This window comes from Triplophysa rosa, linkage group LG8, assembly GCF_024868665.1.
Source record: "Triplophysa rosa linkage group LG8, Trosa_1v2, whole genome shotgun sequence".
NCBI classification, from domain to species: domain Eukaryota; kingdom Metazoa; phylum Chordata; class Actinopteri; order Cypriniformes; family Nemacheilidae; genus Triplophysa; species Triplophysa rosa.
Genome location: NC_079897.1, coordinates 16,474,260 through 16,497,831, shown reverse-complemented (window position 1 = coordinate 16,497,831; position 23,572 = coordinate 16,474,260). Strand labels below are relative to the sequence as shown.

Sequence of the window (23,572 nt, the reverse complement as noted above, 5' to 3'; positions counted from 1 at the left end):
CTTTTTATCCAGACTGACCTTCAGCATCTCCAGGTCGGGTCTGTCATGCGTGACCACCTGCCCCAGGAGCTGTTCCTCCAGACCAGCAGGTGTCACTGTGAAGTTTATAAGTGTGGTCTGCGCTTGAAGCTCCGGGGAAAAGTGCGGGTTGGCTTGCTTAGTGTGTAGAATAAGGCGAAACATGCTGTTATACTCACACTCTTTGTCGCCCAGTCTGATGTACCTAAAGGAAAAACAAACTATGTTCATGCATTCGTGCACAAGAGTACATGGTGCTCCAAAGTACTTGGTTAAAGAAAAACTCTGCATCTACGTTAAGAGCTGGAAAGAGCGTTCCACCCGCACTAGACACCAGTACTGCCTAAATGAAGCAAACAGAAAAAGATGACAACAGCTCCCAATAGCCACCACAAGCAAAAAGGCGTTAGATAAACTGAAAGATGACATTCCCATCAGCCAATATTTATCCCAATCTGCATTTCAATTAAATCAGGCCTGTCTGGTCAAACATGGTGGCGTTTAATTTCGCTCTAATTACCCGGCGCCTGTCAGCCAGCAGTAACAACTCTCACGCCAAACGTTCCGCCAAAACCTGGGTCCGCTTCGGCTCTATATCTTCAAAAGATGGAATTAATGTACTATTGATTGAACCATTACTTCACAAAATTAAAGTCCCAGCTGATGGATTGGCTTGTGCCCCTCCGTCAGACATGAAAGGAATAATTAGTATTCATTACTTGACACTCTGCAACATTCCAATTATTAATGAACTTCAGCCAGAGAGCCACACCAGATCCATCATGGCTGCTGCGGCCGGGCCGGATTAATCACGAGCACGGACCGGAGTGCGGGGTCAGACGGTGGAATAAACTTGTAATCAAATTAAACATTGGGCCGTGGTTATGGGTCAAAAGATTGAGAATGCAGGTATCCCTGAGGCACAATAAAAGACTTGATATATTATGCTGAGAAATTATTAACGTAACATATTGAAAAACAGAAACCCATGAAAATACTGATGTAATGGTAAATGGTCTTCAACATGCGCATCACATGAGGGTCCACAAGTTTGTGCATTGAAAAAAAAATGTACTTAGTTAAAAAGTTAAAATTCATTAAAAATAAAATGCATATTACAATATTAAAAACCCATGCAACTGTACTATAATATAATATAATATAATATACAGTTGTTTTCTCCGAATTTAAACCCAATGCTCTGGCTGCTTTCAACTGATCCGTATTCAAGACACATAAAGAAAAAGAGCAAACAAACTTGCATTTATCAGCTTGTGTGAGTGCAGAATCAATAGCTCTGCCTTCAGCTCTATTCAAATCACACAACACTAATTCATCTTCCATTCTAGTTTTCATACAGAGTCATGACAGAAAAAGGCTTCTTCGAAATTCAGTAAAACTAAATCCCCTGGTAATTTAACCTTAGAAAGCTTTTAAACAAACAAAACATACTTTAATGATTGATCGTCACACAAATACAACACTTGCCTTCCCTTCTTCAGGGTTTGTCTTCCTAGTAGAGGTTCCAGGAGAGGGTCCAATGTGTCTTTTACGTTTTCAATCAGGACCACCTCACCACAGGTCAAAGCCTGCTCAATCACATCCAGATATCTGTAAGATAATATAAACAAACCCTGGAAATAAACATCTTGTCTGTAGTTGTTTTTTTATACATGCTTCATAGAAAAACACACTGCTTGTAAACATTTGTCACAACGGACCACTGAGAAACAAAGTTACAGTATGTAAAACTATAAGTTAGTTGTGTGATTCTCAGAAAACCTTTGTTTTAAGATGTCACATGCTTTTTTAAATACTTGCATCCACGTCTTTTTTAAATAACGACATTCATTTCCAAACTTCAACATGTTTTTTTAAATTTTTTTCCAAAATACCTTAAAAAGCTCATTACCGTAACAGCCAAAAATGTCAATACCACAGCATGTTTTGCTAAAAAAAAGGGGGGGAGGCCATGATGCTTAAGGTAGTTTTTATTCATCATACATACTTATGATAATTCATATTGTTGTGTAAACAGTACGACAAGAGAATATTAAACTTTTAACAGAAATATGAAACTGTAATATAGATCTGTTAACCTGGTAGCCATTACTGGCAGATGTGTTACTTCAAACAAAATCAAGTTTAATGTAAAGATCTGTATGTGTGTGCACAGTCCTAAATGTTACAGAGGATAAGAACATCACTCGTGGACACTTCTTTTTTTCTACTATTTCTTAACCTTTTATACATGAATATTTTGTATTCCTGTTTTTTTCTTTTTTGTCATCTGAGAACATCCAACTATTTTTTCCAGAACATTTACATTTTTATCCGGTTTAAATAACAACATATTATGCACATGAGTGTTAGGTGTGTTACGGTAATGAGACTTAAAATAATATGAATATGAGAATAAAATTAAAAACACAGTTCATTTCTTTGTTAAAATTATTCTTTGTGCAGGGTAGAGAAAACAATTATCATTATTATGATTATTTTGTGTTACTCAATATATGTTTTATATTTAAAATCATTATGATGTTTCAGTGGTTTCGAGGGAATGACCCTAAAGTCTGGACTATCATCCTGCCACATAAACTGTTAATCGCTCAACTGACTTTAACAATGTTAATTGAGCAAACTAAAGTGACTTCACCCTTTCTGGCCATACTGCAGGATCCTCATGTTAGACCCATACAGATTTCGGATCCACTTGCTGGCCTGTAGCTGAGGATCCACAATCAGAGGCCAGCGCTGGCTGGTCATCAGGATGGCTGCGTTTTCAACGGACAGCCGATCAGCTGGCAGGCCCTGGTTGTGCCAGGCTGCCACGGTGGCCGGGTCGGTCAGCGTAAGCACAGGGTCCAGATCGTGTGACAGCGGGATGGGGGTCTGGACCGAGAGGTGTGAGGAGAGGAAGACAGACAGTGATGCTATTCAGTTCAACGCTCTGCTGGAGTGTAGACACGGTCAAGCGGCAGCAGGATTTTACAGCAGGTCGCTCAAGAGGAAACACTCCTTGACAGGAGATTCAAAGTTGGCAAAAGCCGCAATATGTACAGTAAAAGTAATAAGTGCAATAACTGTATTTAAAGGAATAGTTCACCTTTAAAATGAAAATTATGTCGTTATTTACTCACCCTCTTGTAATTTCAAACCTGTATGACTTTCTTTCTTCTGCAAAACACAAAAGAAGATATTTTGAAAAATGTTGGTAACAGAAAACCGTTAGTCCCCATTGACTTGCATTGGTTTTGCATTCATTCAATAGAAGTCAATGGGGACCAACGGTCCAACATCTTTTCAAAATATCTTCTTTTGTGTTTTGCAGGTTTAAAATGACAACAGGGCGAGTAAATGATGACAATATTTTCGTTTGAGGGTGAACTATTCCTTTAAGGCAAGCAAGAACAAATACAAAGCACAAAATAATGAGAGAAAGCTGGGCAGGAATCGCACCCTGAGCTCTCGGAGAAAAGGAATCAGCATGTCGTGGAGGAGCTGGTGTCGATACGGTTGCGTAAAGCAGCCGGCGTAAGACACGATGGCAGAAGCCAGGAGAACGTCACCATAAACTGTCTTCATCTGAGACTCCAGCTCTAACTCTCCTTCGGACCAGCGCACATCCTCCGCCTGTAGTGAGAGAGTGAATCGCATTAGAACCACCCCAAAATTAGGCTAAAAAAATCTTTCAGAAAGGTGACAATTAGAGTGAAAGTGTATAACTTCTGCACTACATTGACAATTGTAATTGCAGAAAATATGACTTATTTTCTTTAAGGCAAAATACAATTTCTCATTCCTTTCTCATTTAGCGTTAAAATATCACAACAATATATGAAGGTTGTTGAAATCCAGCCTTCAGACTGAAAGAGAAACCTCTTTTTTGTCCTTCCAATCGATCACAAACACAGACCGAACATGAGCCATAATATATACAGTCACAATTCACCTAAACTGCCTTTGAAAGTTTACTTACATTTTCACTCAGCATCAATTCAGCACTCATTTAAGACTTCAATAATATCGCGGAGACGCTCGTGCGATGATAAATCTTCTCTGACACCTTTGCGGGGGCCGAGCTTCCAGAACATGTCGCATAATAAATTCTCGGACAGTTAAAAATCACTATAATTTTATCCTAATGCATTATGGATTACTTGGAATATCAGTCAGTCCAGGGTGAAGCGTTTTTAATTTCCAACAGCTGTTAAGGCTTTGAGGTAAGTTAATGATTACATATAGACGGGCTGATTTATTAGTCTAAACACTATTGCTTCCAGGTCAATGGCATAAAGACGAATCATTTGTCTTGATATGTTTAAAAGCCAAGCTGTCCTATTGTAACCCTATTCATTTCTCCCAAAGTCGAATGTTTTAAATAAAAGCAGTGAAAGAAACATTACAATCTCTTTTTTGAATTAACACTAGGGAAAAGATATTATTAATGTTAAAAAAACACATGTTTCTGTTTAATATTAGCTTCAAGCATGGCTCATCCCATTATAAACGATTTATCTTGCCCAGCCACGTTCAGGACAATGGATAGCAGATGAACGTGTGCCCTTCTCTCCTCTCTGTCCCAAACTGGCACACGGCCATCTAGCCCCTTGCCCTGATCAATGGTGCATTTGCTGTGATGTGCTTCTTCCTTCCGAGCGCTCAATTTCAGCGTCTGGCCAAACATTTAAGCCACAGCCACATCCCCTTTGAACGAAGCCAAGCTCATGTTGAGATTAGGTCTGTTGGTGTTGTCCCCTAAGTCCAGACCCTTTCCTCTCACAGCCTCGCAGTACCTGCAGGCCTCCCACCAGCCGATTGGCCAGCTCGATGGTCTGGCTGGTGCGTGTCACTTCCTCCTGGCAGTGCAGTTTCTCAGTCGCCGCCCTCTCAAACTGAGCTGTTAGGCTTTGCAGGTGCCTGTCCAGATCCTACGAGCAGAAACACAGCAAGTGATTTATAGCACTACTGTACTTTCTTACTGTACTTATCTGTGTCGCATACAATAAAAAACTGAATTGTAATACTTTTCATAGTAAGTTTATAGAAAGGACAACATTATACGTATATAGTATATGAATGCACTCTTTAAAATACTGGTGTTGCTAATGATTATTATTTATTTAAAAAAAAACATTCTCTCACTTCCAGTTTCTTTCTCACTCCGAGCAGTTTTGTGGTGGCAATCTGTAGTTCATCAGTGGCTTGTGTCAGAGCCTGACGCTTTGGTGCAACTTCACAATACACCTGGAGAAACCCAACAACACATCCTATTAATTACACAAAAACATTAATCGTATTCAAGCGAACATCCTGTAAGTGTCAGAACTGAAAACGCCCTTGTTACTGAGATTACAACTGTTATTGACACCAGACTCAGCGAACGCCAGGTCCTGGAATGCACCTATCTATGATGTCATTGATAGGTTGAACACCGCCTCAACAGAAAGGGTTAAACAGACGACTGCTTGTAATTTTGACAGAAAAAAACTAGCTACTCGAAAGAATGCAATTCATAGTCTAGATAGAATGTTTCTATATTCATAACTTAAGTGTCTACATTAAAATACTTTTCCTAGTTTAATGTGGTCAATCAAAAGCTGCATTTTGAACATGTCACATGGTCTCACCTCATAGTAGCGCACTATGTTAATGGCCCAAGCACAGAGACCTGCGGCTGCATAGGACTTGGTCCGAACATGGTCTGGATGAAACTCTGGGATTCTCAAGTATTCCTGCTTGACCACGGTCAGACATGACTCAGGGATGTGCTCTTTATCATAAGAAAGCAATGACTGCAGGAAGTCATCCACCTTTAATAAAAACAATGTCAGTAAAATGTATACATTTACATTTATGTAGACACTTTTATCCACACCTCTAAGCCTAGTGAGCAAGCATTATACATATCAAGTATACTAATACTAACTTGTGCTATCATCCAAAGCAAGTACACAAATAGAATGTTTATTCACGGGCACAATACTAATAAAGCACAATCATGACCTTCACAACTTCACAGTTCCTGGGTCGCCCTTGCGTTACATTGAACCTGCAATCTTTGCATTTGCATCCCAGTCTTTATCCATCACCAACCACTACACAACACCCTTCCAAAAGCCATCTCCTCCCCCTCATGATGACCTCATAAATCAACCTTTCCCCAAAAATTTCCATTTCTATCTCATCTGACATGTATTTAATATTCTCATCCACTGAAGTGCTTTCATAATGTAGTCTATTGGTGACACGGCAGCAGCTTAGCAGGGTCAGCAGGTCAAGGCCTGATTGTGGATTATACAACATGAACAGACAGCACCGGACCAAGGGTGTGTTGTCGTCATAGCAACAGCTTCACCTTGCCCATGAAGATCCTGGCGGCCTTCCATCCGCGGTCTTTAGGAATTCGCCCACGTGGAGCCAAAAGCACCATCACGACGGCGGTGACGTTGATAACAGCCTGCGGGGGATTGGGGAACGTCTTTAACTCTGTCAGATTCACCTAAAAGAAGCAGACGAGGAAGCATTTTACAGATCAAAACCTCACAGTGCTAATTTAGAAAGTGTTACCCCTTTTAAGGAAACACAAATACTGTATGTGAACAAGTTGAAGTGCCGTAACAAACCCCACATGTGACAATCCACGAGCTATCACTATTGTATTCTTGAGGAAACTTTTCTGTACCATATATTCAGCCACCTATGTTTCTTAGGTTTGTGCTTCAGTGTAGGTCTATTGGGTTTTCATATACGACTATCAGGCAAAAATCTTTGGATAGTTTAAAGTAATAAGACCTCTTTTTAACTGTATAACTTGGGACACGTTGTAAGCCAAAGTTTAGACCTAGGTTGGAGGGTTTGTCCAAAGTAACATTTATTGTGATGTTTGCTGTGATGATGCAAGCATCACATTTACATTTAGCCATTTTGCAGACACCTAACAAGCGACATACAAGAGTGAGGAACAAAAAAGTAATTCATCATTGGGGGACAATAATACAAGAAGTGCTTTAACAAGTCACCGGCTTTTTAACAATGTTAGACTATAAGGTTATTATTATACAGTAGTTTACTAAAGTTGGAACTATTAAAACGTTTCTGTAAAGTGAAATCAAATCAAATATCTGCCTAAATATTATTTGCAAAACTTAAAGCATATTAGAAATGCTTCTTCAGCAGTAAATTGAAATAAGATTATGCTGAGTCACTAAAATAATTAACTGAAAATAAATAAAAAGTAAACTAAACAAAAACAAAATACATTAAAATTTTATTGCAACATAAAAAAATACATAATAAAATGACAAAATCACAAAAAATTAAACAAAAATAAAATAAATATCAAAACTATTTTTTTTAGTTTTAGTTTAAAATATATATTTAAAATAAAACTATAATAACTCTGAGACAATACCTGTTGAAGGATAGAGAAAGGGTTAAAGGTATTTTAAAAAGAAAGAGCTTTCTGCAAGTTTTTTAAGATTTTATTTGTTTTTTTTCTACAATATTTTGAGGGAGTCGGCTCATCGCACTGATGACAAATTTGCAAATCAGTTGCAAGTCAATATTGAGTTTGAGTCAATCACAAGTTGAAGACAGTCAATATACCTTGTTGAGCGTTTGGAGAGCAGCAGTGGCAGCATCTAAAGCCGGTTCAGCTTTAGCCAGATCACTTTCACAGTCTCTCAGTCTGTGGGACACCTCTGCCCGCATAGCAGCTACCTGCAGATCAACACACGTTAAAGATCAAATCAAAATCATGAAATTCAGTTCAGTAAAACTGTGTGAGCTTCTACAGCTGTATGCCTTTGGTTCCTCTACCTTTTGCTCCTCTAGGTCAGCATCATTCCGCTTTTGGCTCACTCGTTCTGTCTGCAGGCCAATCCTGGCCATGAGAGCTTCAGCTACCTGGTTCTTCAATGTCAGCTCCACTTCTTGTGAATTCAGCTTAAGTGTCAGATCCTCCACCTGTTGAGTTTGAGTTAGGAGATGTTTACAATAAGCAGTTATTCATCATTCTTATAAAGTTTAAAGTTCTAAATATAATTAGGCCTACTCAATACATAATTATAGTTGCCTTTGTGTTCCCAGTCTTTTAGATTTCACATTACATCAGAAGATAATAATATTCTATAATTTGTTAATAATAATATTCTCAGTCTTTTAGATTTCACATTACATCATAAGATAATAATAGATAATAATATTCTATAATTTGATAATAATAATATTTCCAGTCTTTTAGATTTCACATTACATCATAAGATAATAATAATAGTTAATAATATTCTAAAATTAGATCATATTCTATAATATTTTCTTTAGAAAAAAAACCATACAGAGCCCTTCTAAATTCAATTGTAATCTCAGGATCTGACTCAAACTCTTGTTGAAAGCTATAAAAGCAGCTTGTGTTCTTTTTAATCTAGAAGCCATTAACAGCATCTGAATGCTCAACCCTATATCACAAAGGCAAGCAATCATCAACACTTCAAGACTCAAGGTTTACGATTCCCTCAGCCTTCGCCGAGTTGTGACGCTCATCTTGAGGCATATTAACTAGCAGTAACAACATTCCCACCCAAACCCAGCCTTGAGGAGGCCGTCCGGGCCACCTCTAAACTCTGAGGTCCCCATGAGCTCCACGCACCTGAGAGGCGGTCATCTTGAGTTTCTGAAGGCCGGCGCGAAGCCTGTCGCGCCTCAGCTGTAGTTCCCTCTCTCTCTTCTCCAGGAGACTCTGGTAAAGCCTCAGCTGCTCCAAGAAGCTTCTGGGTGTGCTGTAGATGTGCCTCCTCTCATTGCGGCAGTAATGCTCGCTAACCCGCTTGGCGTCGACATGAGCTTGGGCCATGAAAAGACTGATGGATTTCCGAACGGCGGGCTGTAAAGACGAGCGTGAGAGCGAGCAGAGAGCGTAAGAGAGGGGACTGTACGGATTAAATGCTCTTTAACATTCTCGGCTGTCACGGGGCCTGAAATATCACCTTCATAAATCCAGAATTCATCTCCAAGTTTGTATGTGCTTTGCCTGCTTCTGGACTTACTCAATCTGAAATTTAGGTGCAGGGAAGATTAAGCCGGTAGAGGGCTTGGAAAATAATGGCCCGCGGCCGGCGACACAGAGCGTATAAAGTAGGCAGAGCGTTTATATCACGTCACGTGGCTTCTACTTTCAGAGAACCCGTGCTGTGTTTTGTTTGTCGGTTATTTATGATGGCTGCTGCTGTCCGATGACTGATCCATTTATCAGATTGTTAAAGATCAATTCATGCAAAGGCAAACGCACTTTAAAAGATGCAAGAACATGGATCATAATTCAAAGAAAAGCAATAAAACATGAACATGTAACCGGCTGGTAAAACAAGAAGAAAGAGACTGTTATAAATGAAGATCTGACATAATGCTATTCGATGAAGAGCGTATTGAGTTTAGACGCCTGATAAATAATCCATCAGTCTCTTTAACTCAATGGTGTCATGAAGCACTTTATTCTGTTGTTCTGCTTTTTACAACTGTAAATAAATTAAGCAAAAACGGCAAAGATTTGGTCATATGTCTAATCTAAGGGAAAACATAAATAAATAAAACTAACTGCACTGTAAAAAATCCAACTTGAAAAATGTTCTCCCTACAAAGATAATAAAGTAACTTAAACATAGAATTTTTAGTTAAAGGAGTCAAATTATTGTTTTGCATATACTAATCCAAATTACTCTAAACATGTTTCTAACAAAGATTCTTTTGTTGCCCCGACTTAGATTCTAAAGTTTTGGGACAAAATGTGTCAAAAAGTTTGCCCAACTTGCAAAACAGTGTAATCTGAACATACCAAGAGTTTGAAAGTTCCCAAGATGCAGCATTATATTTAAATAATCAATCTATATTCTCTATTTATGTTCAGACAACAAAAACTATTTTGTTCGGTTGTTCATTAGGTAAACTTGACTAGGCTCTGACAACTGATGACTTTAACGTAATTTTTTGAGTTGGGTGGACTACAGTGTCTGTCTGTTGAGTTAACTCAAAAACATCCTTGTGATATGTTGCCTTATTATTTTAAGTTGACTCAACATTTTTTTTACAGTGTGAGTTTTGAATAGTTGATATTACGGGGATGATATTACAAATTTGTAATAATTTTGTACTCCATTAGGATTAATGCATGCAATTAATTAAATTTAGCTAAATTAAATTAAGTTTTCATTTTTTACACTGGTAATGCATTAAGCATCCAAAAACTAAAAAGGTGAGAATAATTGCGAGCAAATATTTGAATCAACGGACAGCACTAAATCAATATGCTAATTTTATAGTCCAGCACTGTACACAAAGAGAAAACAAACTCACAGCTGGTCAACGCACACACACACACGCACACACACGCACACACACACACACACACACACACACACACACACACACACACACACTGAGAGTCTGGCTGAAACAGATGTGGCTTCTCTGAGGGTCAGTCTGTGTGTATTAATCACAGTTGCTTTATTAGCATAAATGATCCTGCTTAGTGATCGTTCCACCGGTGCAGGACAACAACAATGCAGAGAGTGAGAGAGAGAAACTGCCTCTGTCATTGAGCTCACTGTGCATGTGATCTTCCATTTGTCTTCACTTCAGAGTCCAGCTAATGATGAGAAATCTACTGCACATGTAAATGTGATGAGAGGAGACTCATTGAAAGAATGACTGTGTCTTAGACCCTTCGGCTGTGTTGTGCAATTTCAGTGAATGTGAAACAAAATGCAAACAACAAAGAGACTTGAAACCACTGTAAACTACTAGTCAAAGTAGAACAAACCTGTAACAGAAATAAACTTGGACTATAAGCTGTTACACTTTATATTAAGGTACACAAATTCATTATTAACTACTTACTGATTTACAACTAATAAGCATTTTAATAAGCATGTATAAAGCACATATTAATGCCTGACCTTATTCTACATCCCTTAAACTAGCTTATAAGCAGTAATTAGGAGTTTAAATGTTAGACTAGACTAAATGTTGTTTACAAAAATGAAAACTACGCTAAAATGTCTCTTCATTTTCGTTGACCAAAACGAGACGAGACGAAATGTTATAACGTTATTTCGTCTGATGCTTTAACCTAGATGCGGAGTGGAATCCTGTTATTTAAATGTCATCTGGCTGTTCTGCGTGTCTGAGTGAATTATGTGCACAGTTTAACATACAACACGAGTGATGGTCGAGGATCTATCTGCGTCTGCACTGTATGAGGATATGAACACATGAACTTCATCTCCAGAGTTGCTCTGTGAGTTTATTTTACGATCGTTTTACTGTTTGAGTGAAGCTATCTGCAAACACAAAAACTCAAGTGTCTTACCAAAGACCCGTCAAAATAAAAGACTTGCGAAATCACTTCCATTTGTTTTATTAATAAAGGATATTGGAAGTAAAATAGGTCTGGGTAATTACAAATACTTTGATTTTAATAGTTACACAGCAAGAAAAGGAAAATTTGTATAGGAAAAAGATGCATCGAGAATCGTTTTATCATCGCATCGCAGCCCTCTGAATCGTAATCGAATGGTATCGTGATGTGCCTAGAGATTCCCACCCCTACCGATGAACGTAAATTCAAATCAGAGCGTCTTCCGTGTCTGGAATGGATGTATTCTTGAGTCTATAAGGTAACAGTAATATAAGATAACCTTGTTTGAAATGGGTTTGGCTAAAAGAAAATTTTGGTTTCGTCTATACTACTAGGTATACTATATACTTATACTATATTGACTGGGTTAAATAGAACTGCATTACTAAAAAGAGACTAAAATACAATTTTCATTGACTAAAACTAGAGTAAATGTCATGGATAATTCTGACTAAAATAAAATGCTCAAACTTTTAGTCGACTGAAACTTGACTAGACTAAAAAGAGTATGAACGTGACTAAAACTAATAAAAACTAAAATGAAAGCTTGACACAAAGACTAGACTAAAATTAAAATTAAAACAGGCTGCCAAAAACAACACTACCTGTATGCTTGGGATGTTCTGCAGGAACCTCATGCTGACAGACTGCAGGGCCTCCAGGGTCCATTCCTGAAACCAGTCCAGAGTGGTGCAGCTCAGAAGAGCTGGAAACCGCCGGACACGTGCACGCAGGGAATTACCTACAGGAGACAAGCAAAGCACCACCTGCACACACACAAACAGGGTCATCTATGGTCCAAAATGTAATGCATCTTGTGTAAAGCTAAATGTATAAAACAATCACTGCAGTCAGACCTTGAGCTGCTGTTGCACTCGGTTCATAAAAAACCTCCAGCAGTTCTCATTGCTCTCCAGCAGACCCAGTTCCCGCAACTCACTCCTCACGGCTTTCCTCACTCCATCCAGCTCCTCTTCACTCAATAGATCAGGGATCTCACCTGAGGTCAGAACGCACATGCAGCAGGTTCAGGTCAAATGGATTTGTATATTTACAAACTTAACTAGTACTGTGGGTCGAGTCCTTATTTTAACACCTTAAAATAAGACACCACCAGCAACACCGAACTGAATCAAACCTTAGAGCCACACAAAATGGGAACATTGGCTCAATCACCCTTACGAAAATTTACCATGGTTTTACTACGGTTAAAACCCAAAAACCATGGTTACTGTAGTAAAACAATGGTTATCACAAAATAACCATGGTTTTGAAAACCATGTTTTTCGTAAAAACCATAGTAAATGATGGTTACTGTAGTAAAACCATGGTTTTGCCCTAAGTATTCAATGAACCAAAAAGCCATGGTTACTACACTTGTACCTAAAAAAAAAACATGGTTAATTTTCATAAGGGCAATGATGTGGATTTGGGGTGGAGCTACCTGTTCATCTAACTCAATGACGGTATGTTCGCAAAACCTGTTTGAAAGCTATTTTTGCAATTTTGTGGTGCCACTGCTATCACACAAATAATATTTTACCATGAAAGGTCCAGTGTATGAAATTTAGTGGCATCTAGCGGTGTGGTTGTGAATTGCAACGGCTCACTCCACCCCTCCCTTTCGAAACACTGCAGTGGCTGACACACAACTAAGATGTCATCACATTTTCGCTTCTTTGCCGAAGGAGATAACGTATTTACGAAACACACTCTGTAGAGCTCAGCTACAGGGCTACTGTAGAAACAACATGGCGAATTCCATGCAAGTGGGCCCGCGGTGTATGTCGATAGAAATAACTCATTCTAAGGCAGTGGTTGGCAACAGGTGGCCCGCAGGAAAAACTGGCCCGCCAGCAACATTATTTTGATTATTTTGCCCGCACAGCTGGTTCTGAAATAGATCTGTCACAATCACGTCTTTAGTGAATTTTCCTTCAAAATAAAAGTATGAGAACGTTTTTGCAGCAATGTTTTATTTTGAAATGAATTGAGAGCTTTTAATTTGAAAAGTTCTGAAAGATATTCTAAGGAGTCTGTCGATCGCTAGACACACTTCTAAAATAGCCGTCATTAAATATGGGGTATGAAAAAACTAACAGTGAAGCACTGAAACGTTTGCTTATAACGCGGGGCCTCAGCACCAACATGTGAACAAAAACAAAGCAAATTCAGCGACAACTTCGTTGCAGGTAAGACACACCGGCTTTGCATTCACAAAACTAGGTAGGATGAATGCATAGTTGTCTTTCCATTCCTCTTTGTATGCCCTATTTTCGCTGTCAACTTTCCTCTTTAGACTCTTTTATGGTGCCATTTTCTCTCACCATCTGGCTAGCTTAAATGTTAACATCACTCTGCACACGACGTAATAGTGTACCCCCAGCAGGCAAAATAAAATGCAGTTTAGTACGCGAGGAGTGTAAAAAATAGGCTACATGATTATATAACTATTATGTAATTATATATCATTATATAATAACTATATTTTTTAAAGTAGGCTATTGTAGTTGCATTTTTCATCAATTAATTTCTTAAATTATCCTTTGACTATGTTCTGGCCCGCCATCTAGCGGCGAATTTGTTTTTTTGGCCCGATGCCAGACTTACTTGCCGACCCCTGTTATAATAAAAACATAATGCTTCATTATGTAAGGTCTTTATACAACTCTGAACACATAGATATTTCTGTTTTCTGTTAATAGATCCTCCAAAAAATGACACACAGCACCTTTAACTTGAATTCAAGAAAGCCACATTTTACGTTTAACCATAAGATTTACACCATAATCATTTAAAAGCTGTCTCTTGGGTTTCTTTTTAATTCAAATGATTCATAATCCAGCCATAAATTGCCAAATAAACGTAATTCTAGCAAACCTTTCAAACTCTCTTACTAAAGCATTGAAGCATTAACACACGCATCAGTTCAATGACGTTACATTTGTTAACTCAGATGATCCAATGCTTCATTCGGGTTCAAACATTAAGCAGGTCTTCGACCTCAGCGTTTGACATCAATGACAGATGAGAGCCACCATCTGTGTTCTGGGGGTCCTGATCCAATGACACGCGGGTCTGTTCCAGCCACCCTTAATCTACTTCACCAGCCCCGCTCCATTTACATATGTTTCCCATTCATCAGAGAGACACACAATGAGCACCCCGCAGCGTGTGTGAATGCGTGCGTGTGCGGGACGATCTGACCTGACGAGATCAGGGTGCTGATGATGACAAGGAAACGGTCCTCTGGGATCTGAGCGTCTGTGAGGAGCAGGACTGTGGGAACGTTTTTAACACCCGTCTTCACGTACAGTCCGGCCAGATCCACCTAGGAATATTACAAGAGAGACTGTTGCTTAAACTCACAACACGGAGAGCGTATCAAATGCGAAGCTGTCTGAAACACCCAAGCTAAAATCTCAATCTAATTATGAGATTAGAAGCATCAAAGTATGATTTCACAGAATGTTATTTTTCATTATGAAAGATGATTTTATGTAGAAAACAGTGAATCACAAAAAATGACCCAAAGTCAGTCTGATATGTGACCTAGTGGTTCGAGCATGTGCTTTCGACATGTTAAACTGTGGTACTCGTGTAAGAGATGGGATCTCAAATCTGACCTGCATTCTGTACTGATCGCCTCATGACATCATTTACTGACACCTGTCTAACTCTGCTCTCAATAAAAACGAAAAGATATTTTATAAGAAGATATTTCAAAGATTTGGACTAGTAAAACCATATTAAAATGAATACTGACCTGTAAAAATAACTACAAATAAGCTGAAGTGTCTAATTTAAAAAAAAAATTAAATTTCTCCTATCCCAGCTATGACGAGATAAATAAGATACAATATATTATAAATGAATTAAAGCAAAATATTGTGTTATGGAAATGCTTTGCTTTGAGACTTGGCTTCTGAGCAGTTTTGAGATACTTAGCTTCAAAGTTTTTACATTCCATTTTACTTTGTAGATAAAAACTTTTTGTTTTCTAAAAAAAAGTCCCAAAATGTACACAATGTGAGGAAAAAAACATCACATAATGTAAATAAGTTTACGCATGTGTGTATCTTGTTTTACACGTGAATAATTATTGAGACTAAAATCGCTCCATAGTTTACTGCTATTATTCTAACTGCTTCAAAACCTTTGAATGGTAGTGTGGAGTTTGACACTTTGACATACTGAAGAAATTTAGATCTTTAGGTGGAATTTTAAGGTTTTATCTGACTTTTTTGGGTCAAAATTGAGTTATTCACATATTCTTATTATATGCCACGATTATGATTGGTTGAATGGTAAGGTTGAATCTGATTGGCTAAAGAGTACGACAACCCACGTGGGTGGGGTTGCGCTGCCAGGAGAGTCTCAAAACACACACACACACATCCAAGGCGATTCACACGTGAGTGACGATTTGCACATTCACATAACACGATAAACGTGTACATTTTAAGCTTTCGAAATATTTGTGCACAGTCGTATGTTTGCGAAACGTACTTTATGAGAAAATAGTTTTGTTTTACGCACGTGAATTGCTTTTTGTAAATGTATATGTATACTTTGTGCACGTAAATTAGGTTTTGTTCATGTGAAACTGTTTACGCATGTGTGTATCTTGTTTTACGCGTGAATAATTAATGAGACTAAAATCGCTCCATAGTAAACTCATCAAAACTATGGAATAATGCAATTGTAACTATAGGAATTACTCTACGTTGACTAAAAGCATCCGAAATAAATCAAAACTATGTTATATTTTAATATATATGTTTTGTTATTATATTATGTTTTTAAAAAATGTTTACTAATGAAAGAAATTAATTAATAGAAAAAATATAAATGTGGCAACATAAGTATTTCAAACATACACCTCTAGGTTAAAAGATTTTTCAGATCACGAGAACCGTTTCAGTCAAGTGTATCAAAACTTGAATGGTAGCGTATACGCTGCTGTCCTTCTAAAACCTTGTATCTCTGTATTTCGTGGTTTTTATTTTTTGTAGGGATGCACTGATATGTACATTTTGGCTGATAATGATAATCAATAATTCTTGAACACTGGAAGCCGATAACCAGTGTATTGGCCGATATACAGTATATAAATATCAATATAACATTTTCTGAGACTGAAAATGATTATTTTCCCTGAAAATCATGTACCAAGCCTACTTTACACTAGTTAAAAATTCTTCTATAACTTTTAAACTCTTAGGGAATAAAGTTTATTTAATAAACAAATTAAAGATTGCTCTTTCAGAGCAACCCAGAAAGGTGTTCTCAAAAGCCAAAAGTCTAACAGGTCTCAAGACAGAAAGCATCTAGACAGCAGTCGGCTACAACAATATGCTTTTGTTCCTATAATTTACACATTCATGAATATCTACACGCTACATCAACAATGTTTTGCTAATAGCAGTAAGAGAATGATCATGGATTTTAACTGTGGGCAGAGTGCAGCTGAAGTGGTTCAACCACAGGAAATGATTCGTAATTTATCGGCTATAATATATCGGCCTGAATTTAATTATCGGCCGATACCGATAACATTAAAAATGACCATTTATCTGCCGATGCAGCCGATAATTTATCGTGCATCCCTATTTTTAAATCATTATTATTAGTCCCCCTTTATGCTTGTCGCTGGGTTTTGCAAATATCTAACCAATAAACAGTGTTTTTTTCTATTTCCTTAAAAACAGGTTTCGGAAGAACAGCGATGATATGCATAGAAACGCAGGATAAGACCAGGATGAAGTGTCATATCGTGATTATGTGTAGAGGGCATTAAACAGTCGGTGACAGGTGTATAGAGATCAATGCAGCTCGGCCAACTGGCCTCAGATTTACCACACACTGATGAATGAAATGATAGCAGCGGTCTCATCAATAGGGCATTGAAATATTTGCCTTGGTTCTTTAATAGGATCTGGCAATTACTCCCCATTGCATCCGGGCAGGACTAAATGAGATCGATGAAGCAGGACGGGGTATTGATCAGGAAAAGTGTTGTCTAAAAGAAAGCTTGATCTCTGGTAATGAATCATCGCCATTTTAGATTCATCTTCACCTCACAGCAGCGACGGGTTCGAGCGTTTGGGCAGCTGATGTGGTTTACTAAAATACCACATTATCATTGTAGCGTTTGTTGTGGTTTCTGCATCGCCTATTCAGTTTTTCATTGATTATATCGTTTCCGTCAGAGTCTAGCGAGTTACCTTTAGGTCCTGTATGCTGTAGCCCTTGCTGAGGGTAGGCTGGAACACGTCCATGTTGGAGAGGTGGGCGGCAAGGCGGGTCAAGCTTTGTTTGCCACTGCCGCCCACACCTACGAGCAGGGCGTGGCCTGAAGGACACGCTAGGATGCGACTGATCCGACACCTGCAGAAATCGTATGAAAAAACAATGTGTGCAGATACAGTAGTTCTGTATTGAAAAAGCAAATACTACAGATGGAGCACTCACACGTGCTGCATGGCTTCTTGGAACAGCACCAGGTTCATAGCAGAGTGGAGCTCATTGTAGCTGTCCAGAGCCTCATTGAGGATACAGCTGAGCTGCTCCCATCCACTCACGGGTCTGTAAGAAGATTCTTCAGACCTCACTGTGCTGTGCATGTATATGAGAGACTCCGGCAACATTGCCTCCTCATGCATTTCCTATAGGAGATATACAAAAGGAAACCGATTCATTGATTAAGTGATTGAAAGTGAATGATATTGAAATCAGATAAGTTAATGGAAAGTCTAGCGATAGTAATGATCTTTTAATAGCTTCAGAAAGCAGGCTAGTTTGTATTATTAGTTGTTTATTAGATGCCCATGTTGGGACCATACAAGATATTTACAGATATTAGTGGTTATTATGTACAGTATTTATTGGTTTTGGAAGAGTATTGAATTTTAGTGGCGGATATTGGATACTTAATTGTGGATGCTTATGTCTGCCTTTCAAAAATGTTTTCCTGTAATAGAGGTCTGTTATTATTGTGGATTTTTTGTACAATTTGTATTAAAAGAAAAATCGACATGTTTATCTTACACTGTGTCTACACAGGACGCGGGGCGACAAAAGACAATAGAACGCGTTAGAACCCATTATAATTTTAAATTTTGTCCACACTGGATGCGGCGCGACAATCCCATTAGAACAAGCGGTGTGTCATGTCGCGCCGCGCTGCGTCCGGTGTAGACACGGTGTTAAAGTGATAGTTCACCCAAAAATGAAAATTCTGTCATCATTTACTCGCCCTCTTGTCATTTCACACCTTTATGACTTTCTTTCTTTCGCAGAACACAAAAGAAGACATTTTGAAGAAAGTTGGTAATTGAAAAGCACTGGCCCCCATTCACTTCTATTTTATGGACACAAAACCAGTGCAAGTGAATGGGGGCCAGTTAACAACATTCTTCAAAATATCTTATTTTGTGTTCTGCTGAAGAAAGAAGTCTTACAGGTTTAAAATGACAAGAGTGTGAGTAAATGATGACAGAATTTTCATTTTTGGGTGAACTATCACTTTAAATAAATGTGACCCAGTCATTTACTGTTTTCTGTTTAAAAACGCCGCACATAATGTAAAAACCATTCTGTGAAAATATAACCTTGATATCTTTAATATTGAATAATACTTAATAAGGCCATGTCAAACCATTGAAATCATAATTAAATTAACGGTTAAAAACAAACTTTGATGATTGTTATCTCAGAATTAAATTTTGAGACTTTAGCCTGGTTTTCACAGACTGGGTCAGAAATATAAACGTCCGATGTTGAGCATCACCTTTTTTGAATAAGGGTCCCACATACCCAAACACTGTTAAACAAATAATTAAATATATAAATGCAAATCAGATAAATTAAACCGCAATTTGTCTTGTTTCCTACACTACTGATTTACCTTAGATGTCTGTCGCACAACATCTGTCTGCAACCTAAAAAACAGCTGCAAATCAGACGCTTCAGAAAAGCGGTCAGAATACACCCTGCTGGATTCATGAATCCAAAGGCGAACCAGATCTTCTCCCTGTCTAACACAGTCAGGTCTGGAGAACAGGAGACCCTAGATGCACATGCACACAATCAATAGCTGTACACAAAAACAAACACTACTATAGATTTACTAAACAATTGAGCAGAACTGAGGGAATATTTACCTGGAACAGCCGGGAGAGATCACACAAGTTGAAGACGTTGTAGAACTTATTGGAGGTGGGGAGGAAGTGCTGGAGCACGGTGTTATGGAGAGTTACAGCTGCCTGCACCACCGCTGGACCAGTCCGCACCACAGCTGGGCTGAACGGAAACCTCTGCAGGTGGAGGCTCAGTATAGAGCCGAAGATGGAGCTGAGGGTCTCACCGTTGGGTGCGTTGACCGCTAATACTGTAAAATGCCTCTGATGAAGATAAAGGTTAAGATTAGTCAGTGATGGCATTCACCGCTGTCATATAAAATAAAATTCATATATTCTGTAATATTTTCTAGTTTTTTTCTCTCCATAATATGCCTCACTGTTATTATGCTGTAACTATATTATGTAAATGCAAGGGTTGGGATGTAAGAAATGTCTCTTTTGAAGTCATCTTGAATTTGAGTTGGTCATTACAGGAAGTTTAATTGGAACGACAGAAGACAAATGAATTGAATTCAAAATAGCCACACAGAGAAATATAATTACTCCAAAAGTTTTGCGATCAAATATAATGCATTACTTGATACTCTGCCAAACAGCACTACAGAATGTTTGACAAAATGTTGTCAGATTATAATTGAGGTAAAATCTTTAAAATAGTAAATTTTCAGAAGAACATTCTGAAAAATAAAGTTATTTTTTGAAGTAACTGTTTTTAATAATCATTATTATCAAAATGATTAATCTAGCATTGTTGAGAATACATCATATGGTGTGTGGATAATTTATATTTAACGAATTACATTTGCATTTCTTCATCATGTGTACCTCAACTTCAGGAATTAAATTTGAAAGGCATTCTTAGTTTTGCTTTTTACTACACATGCTCCTGGCACAATAAAGAAACTCTTACAAAAGAAATATAAAAACCTGAAGTCTGGGGTTAATTGTGAAACTGCCTGATGTTGGATTCATACAAGCGATGTAATGGGTGTTGTGTATTTCCTTCATAGTTAACTTCTGGCTGTCATACCTGCAAACAATAGAAAATACGGTGTTATAATGCAGTCCGACAACTAAAATCTCTTTTAACTCAAATAAAATGAGATGGATGTATAACCAGTGCTTGTAATCCAGATGTTGGCGAATGAGAGCGTGTGGCTGAGAGCGTGTGGCCATGTTCATGTCATCAATGAAGTAGATGAGTCTCTTGTTTCCTGGAGGAGCATAACATCTACCAGCCTTCCTCTCAAGAGGTTTCTCCATCACCTCTGACAATAACAGCATTATGAAGATCAAAAATGACATAGTAACATCTTAATTTTCATAATGACAAACCATGCTAGTGAGATTAAAATATGAAGTAAATTAAATTATAAATAACATTTACAAATATGACCTTGGTATGACCACAAAACACTTGATGATAAAACTAGTTGATAAAATAGTGCTTCTCAAATGTTTTAGGTGGCAGATCACTTTAAAAGCAAAACAATAATTGTACACCACAAATATGAGAAACCACCAGTCACCTCAAAACAATTACAAGTATAATATCTTTTTTAAGTAAAGCCTCTAATATATTGCATCAAATATAGACAATCTTCTAGGTTTATTTAACCAATGGTTGTCCATTTTTTAAAACAACCCAGCGTTTTTAGTGTGTAATTTTATCAGACGGCTGATATGTTCTTGTTTCTTTGTTTTTAATCAACTCGACCGTTACTTTTACCATATTAACCTAAATAAATACTGTTCACTACTTTGACCAACACTTACATACATTAAAGCATAACTGTCAGTTATGATATTATCACAAATGAATGTTAACACAATCAGTTACTTTGTTCTTATGACTCAATAAACCAGTTCCTTATTTTAATATAATGAGTTTTCTATTATAATTCGTTCATTTTGCATTTTTTTAATTAGCCAATCAGCTTGTGTCAAGCAGTGTCAAGCAGTTGGTCTGAAGGATCCTAATTTTACACATCACAACTTCACACAGATGAAGAGAAATTCAGCATATGAACCACAAGGAGGTGCTGTTCTACACATATAAGGAGCAAGTCTCTATAGAGAAATTTCACACTCACTTTTCAGCAGGGATGCTGTTGTGTAGAAGTTAAGGGGCACATTTGCAGTCATAAAGCTCTCTGGCAGTCTCTCCAGAAAGTTTCTGACCACAGCAGACTTTCCTGTGCCTGCTCCACCGACCAGCATGAGAGGTTGAGATGACTCCAGCAACATGTCCATAAAATACTGCAACTTGACTGTCTCCACCGTAGGAACTAACACAGCCTGTAGCCAGAGACAATCACATAATGATAAACCTATACGTTTTATCATTGAAGTCATGTTTAGCCGTATCCATAAATCCTGCTTAAAGTTGTGCAATGCTTTGCAAGAACGCTGTGAATGAACTTTGATGAACTTTCAAACAGTAGTTATTTCACACTGAGACACGATAAACCTGTAGGTCTGGTTCATTACTATGGAAACCCTGTTGTCAACACTGTCTTTATCTTTGGAGGATAAAAATAGAGACAATGGGCACACACAAATGTGATTACTCTGAATGGTAATCAGATCCAAAACTCTTCTGACTGCAGGTTCAGCTCATGTTGTTTTCTCTGTATCTGTTCACTGACCCACTCTAACGCACTAACTGCACTAAATTAGCATGCCATTATTCTGAAATTAAAGTGGCTTTCTGTGAGAGAGAGGTGGAATTTTCTCAGGAAAAGGACTCGACACACACAAAAAACCTACACTGCGTTGTAAAGAGTATGTTCACATCATGTTATTCTGCAGGTAACAGGAAGTAAGAAAGGTAGTTTCACATCAAACTTCATTGTAAGTTTCTTCCTGCACTATACGATCCTGGCTTCACCTGTACAGGTGTATCGGGCTCCATCTCAAACGCGGGAACCCTGTCGGTCCACAGCAGGAAGCGCCTGGAACGAGGCTCTAAGTAGTAGTCGAACACAGAACCCTGCGCAGGGAACTTTACAGTCTTCATCTCTTTCGTCCACCACTGACTGAACTCGGCCCGATAATCATGGAGCTGTGAGAACAGAAATCGAAGGAACTTTTAGAGACTAGGGAACATGCATACAATAAACGTTTACCCATAAATGAAAGTTCTGTCATCATTTGCTTACCCTCTTGTCATTTTAAACCTGTATGACTTTCTTTACTATGCAGAACACAAAAGAAGATATTTTGAAGAATGTTGGTAACCAAACAACACCGGTCCCCATTCACTTCTATTGTATGGACACAAAACCAATGTAAGTCAATGGGTACCGTCGTTGTTCGGTTACCAACATTCTTTAAATGATCTTATTTTGTGTTGGAAGAAAGTCATACAGGTTTGAAATCAATTTTCTTTTTTTTTTTGGTGAACTATCCCTTTAATACCCGATTGGTAAATATCATACAATTATAAAACTAAAATGCGTTTGTTCCTGTTGAAACATACAGAATGTTTCACATTTTCCGCTATAAATGTTTTGGGGAATTATTAAAAAAACACAAACAACAAATACCTGATCCTGATGTGTGGCTCCACCGAAAGCCCACACACAGGCAAACGCAAAGAACATCTCATAGACGTCTCGTGGCGAGTCTGCTGCAATGTTCTCAGGGGTTAACAGATAATCCAGATATGAGCACAGAGTCTGAGAAAGACAGAAAGAGTCATCGGAAAAAATCGGAAAACTGAACTATATATATGACCGCGTGTGTGTGTGCGGTCTACCTGAACCATGCTGTTCTCAGGAACAGGAGTGATTGTCTTAAAGGAGCTTCTCATTTTTTCAACGCAGCGTGGGACGTATTTGTCAAACAGAATGGTCAGATGTGCTCTCTCCGTTTGTGTTCTCCTCCGATCAATCCAGCTCGCGACACATCTACACAAGGATAAAAAAAGAGTAGCTATTCACAAATGGATTGAAAAGACAAACCCATGACAAGCAACTATAAACACTGCTAT

General features: G+C 38.1%; 1 protein-coding gene across 1 annotated transcript in view; it reads right to left on the bottom strand.

The window, feature by feature from the left end:
• The window catches only part of LOC130558331 (dynein axonemal heavy chain 11), a 71,513-nt gene that overhangs the window by 19,726 nt on the left and 28,215 nt on the right, over positions 1-23,572 (bottom strand). The window contains exons 43-66 of the mRNA XM_057340688.1: positions 23,339-23,489; positions 23,127-23,258; positions 22,469-22,642; positions 21,672-21,876; positions 20,696-20,846; positions 20,506-20,608; positions 19,600-19,839; positions 19,344-19,505; positions 17,909-18,102; positions 17,662-17,824; positions 14,642-14,765; positions 12,292-12,434; positions 12,040-12,201; positions 8,672-8,905; positions 7,843-7,989; positions 7,630-7,743; positions 6,380-6,523; positions 5,652-5,834; positions 5,167-5,268; positions 4,818-4,952; positions 3,481-3,654; positions 2,678-2,913; positions 1,507-1,629; positions 19-223 (exon numbers count right to left, since the gene is read on the bottom strand). Of these exons, the coding sequence (XP_057196671.1) occupies positions 19-223; positions 1,507-1,629; positions 2,678-2,913; positions 3,481-3,654; positions 4,818-4,952; positions 5,167-5,268; positions 5,652-5,834; positions 6,380-6,523; positions 7,630-7,743; positions 7,843-7,989; positions 8,672-8,905; positions 12,040-12,201; positions 12,292-12,434; positions 14,642-14,765; positions 17,662-17,824; positions 17,909-18,102; positions 19,344-19,505; positions 19,600-19,839; positions 20,506-20,608; positions 20,696-20,846; positions 21,672-21,876; positions 22,469-22,642; positions 23,127-23,258; positions 23,339-23,489 (3,901 nt within the window). The remainder of the gene's footprint in view (positions 1-18; positions 224-1,506; positions 1,630-2,677; positions 2,914-3,480; positions 3,655-4,817; positions 4,953-5,166; positions 5,269-5,651; positions 5,835-6,379; positions 6,524-7,629; positions 7,744-7,842; positions 7,990-8,671; positions 8,906-12,039; positions 12,202-12,291; positions 12,435-14,641; positions 14,766-17,661; positions 17,825-17,908; positions 18,103-19,343; positions 19,506-19,599; positions 19,840-20,505; positions 20,609-20,695; positions 20,847-21,671; positions 21,877-22,468; positions 22,643-23,126; positions 23,259-23,338; positions 23,490-23,572) is intronic.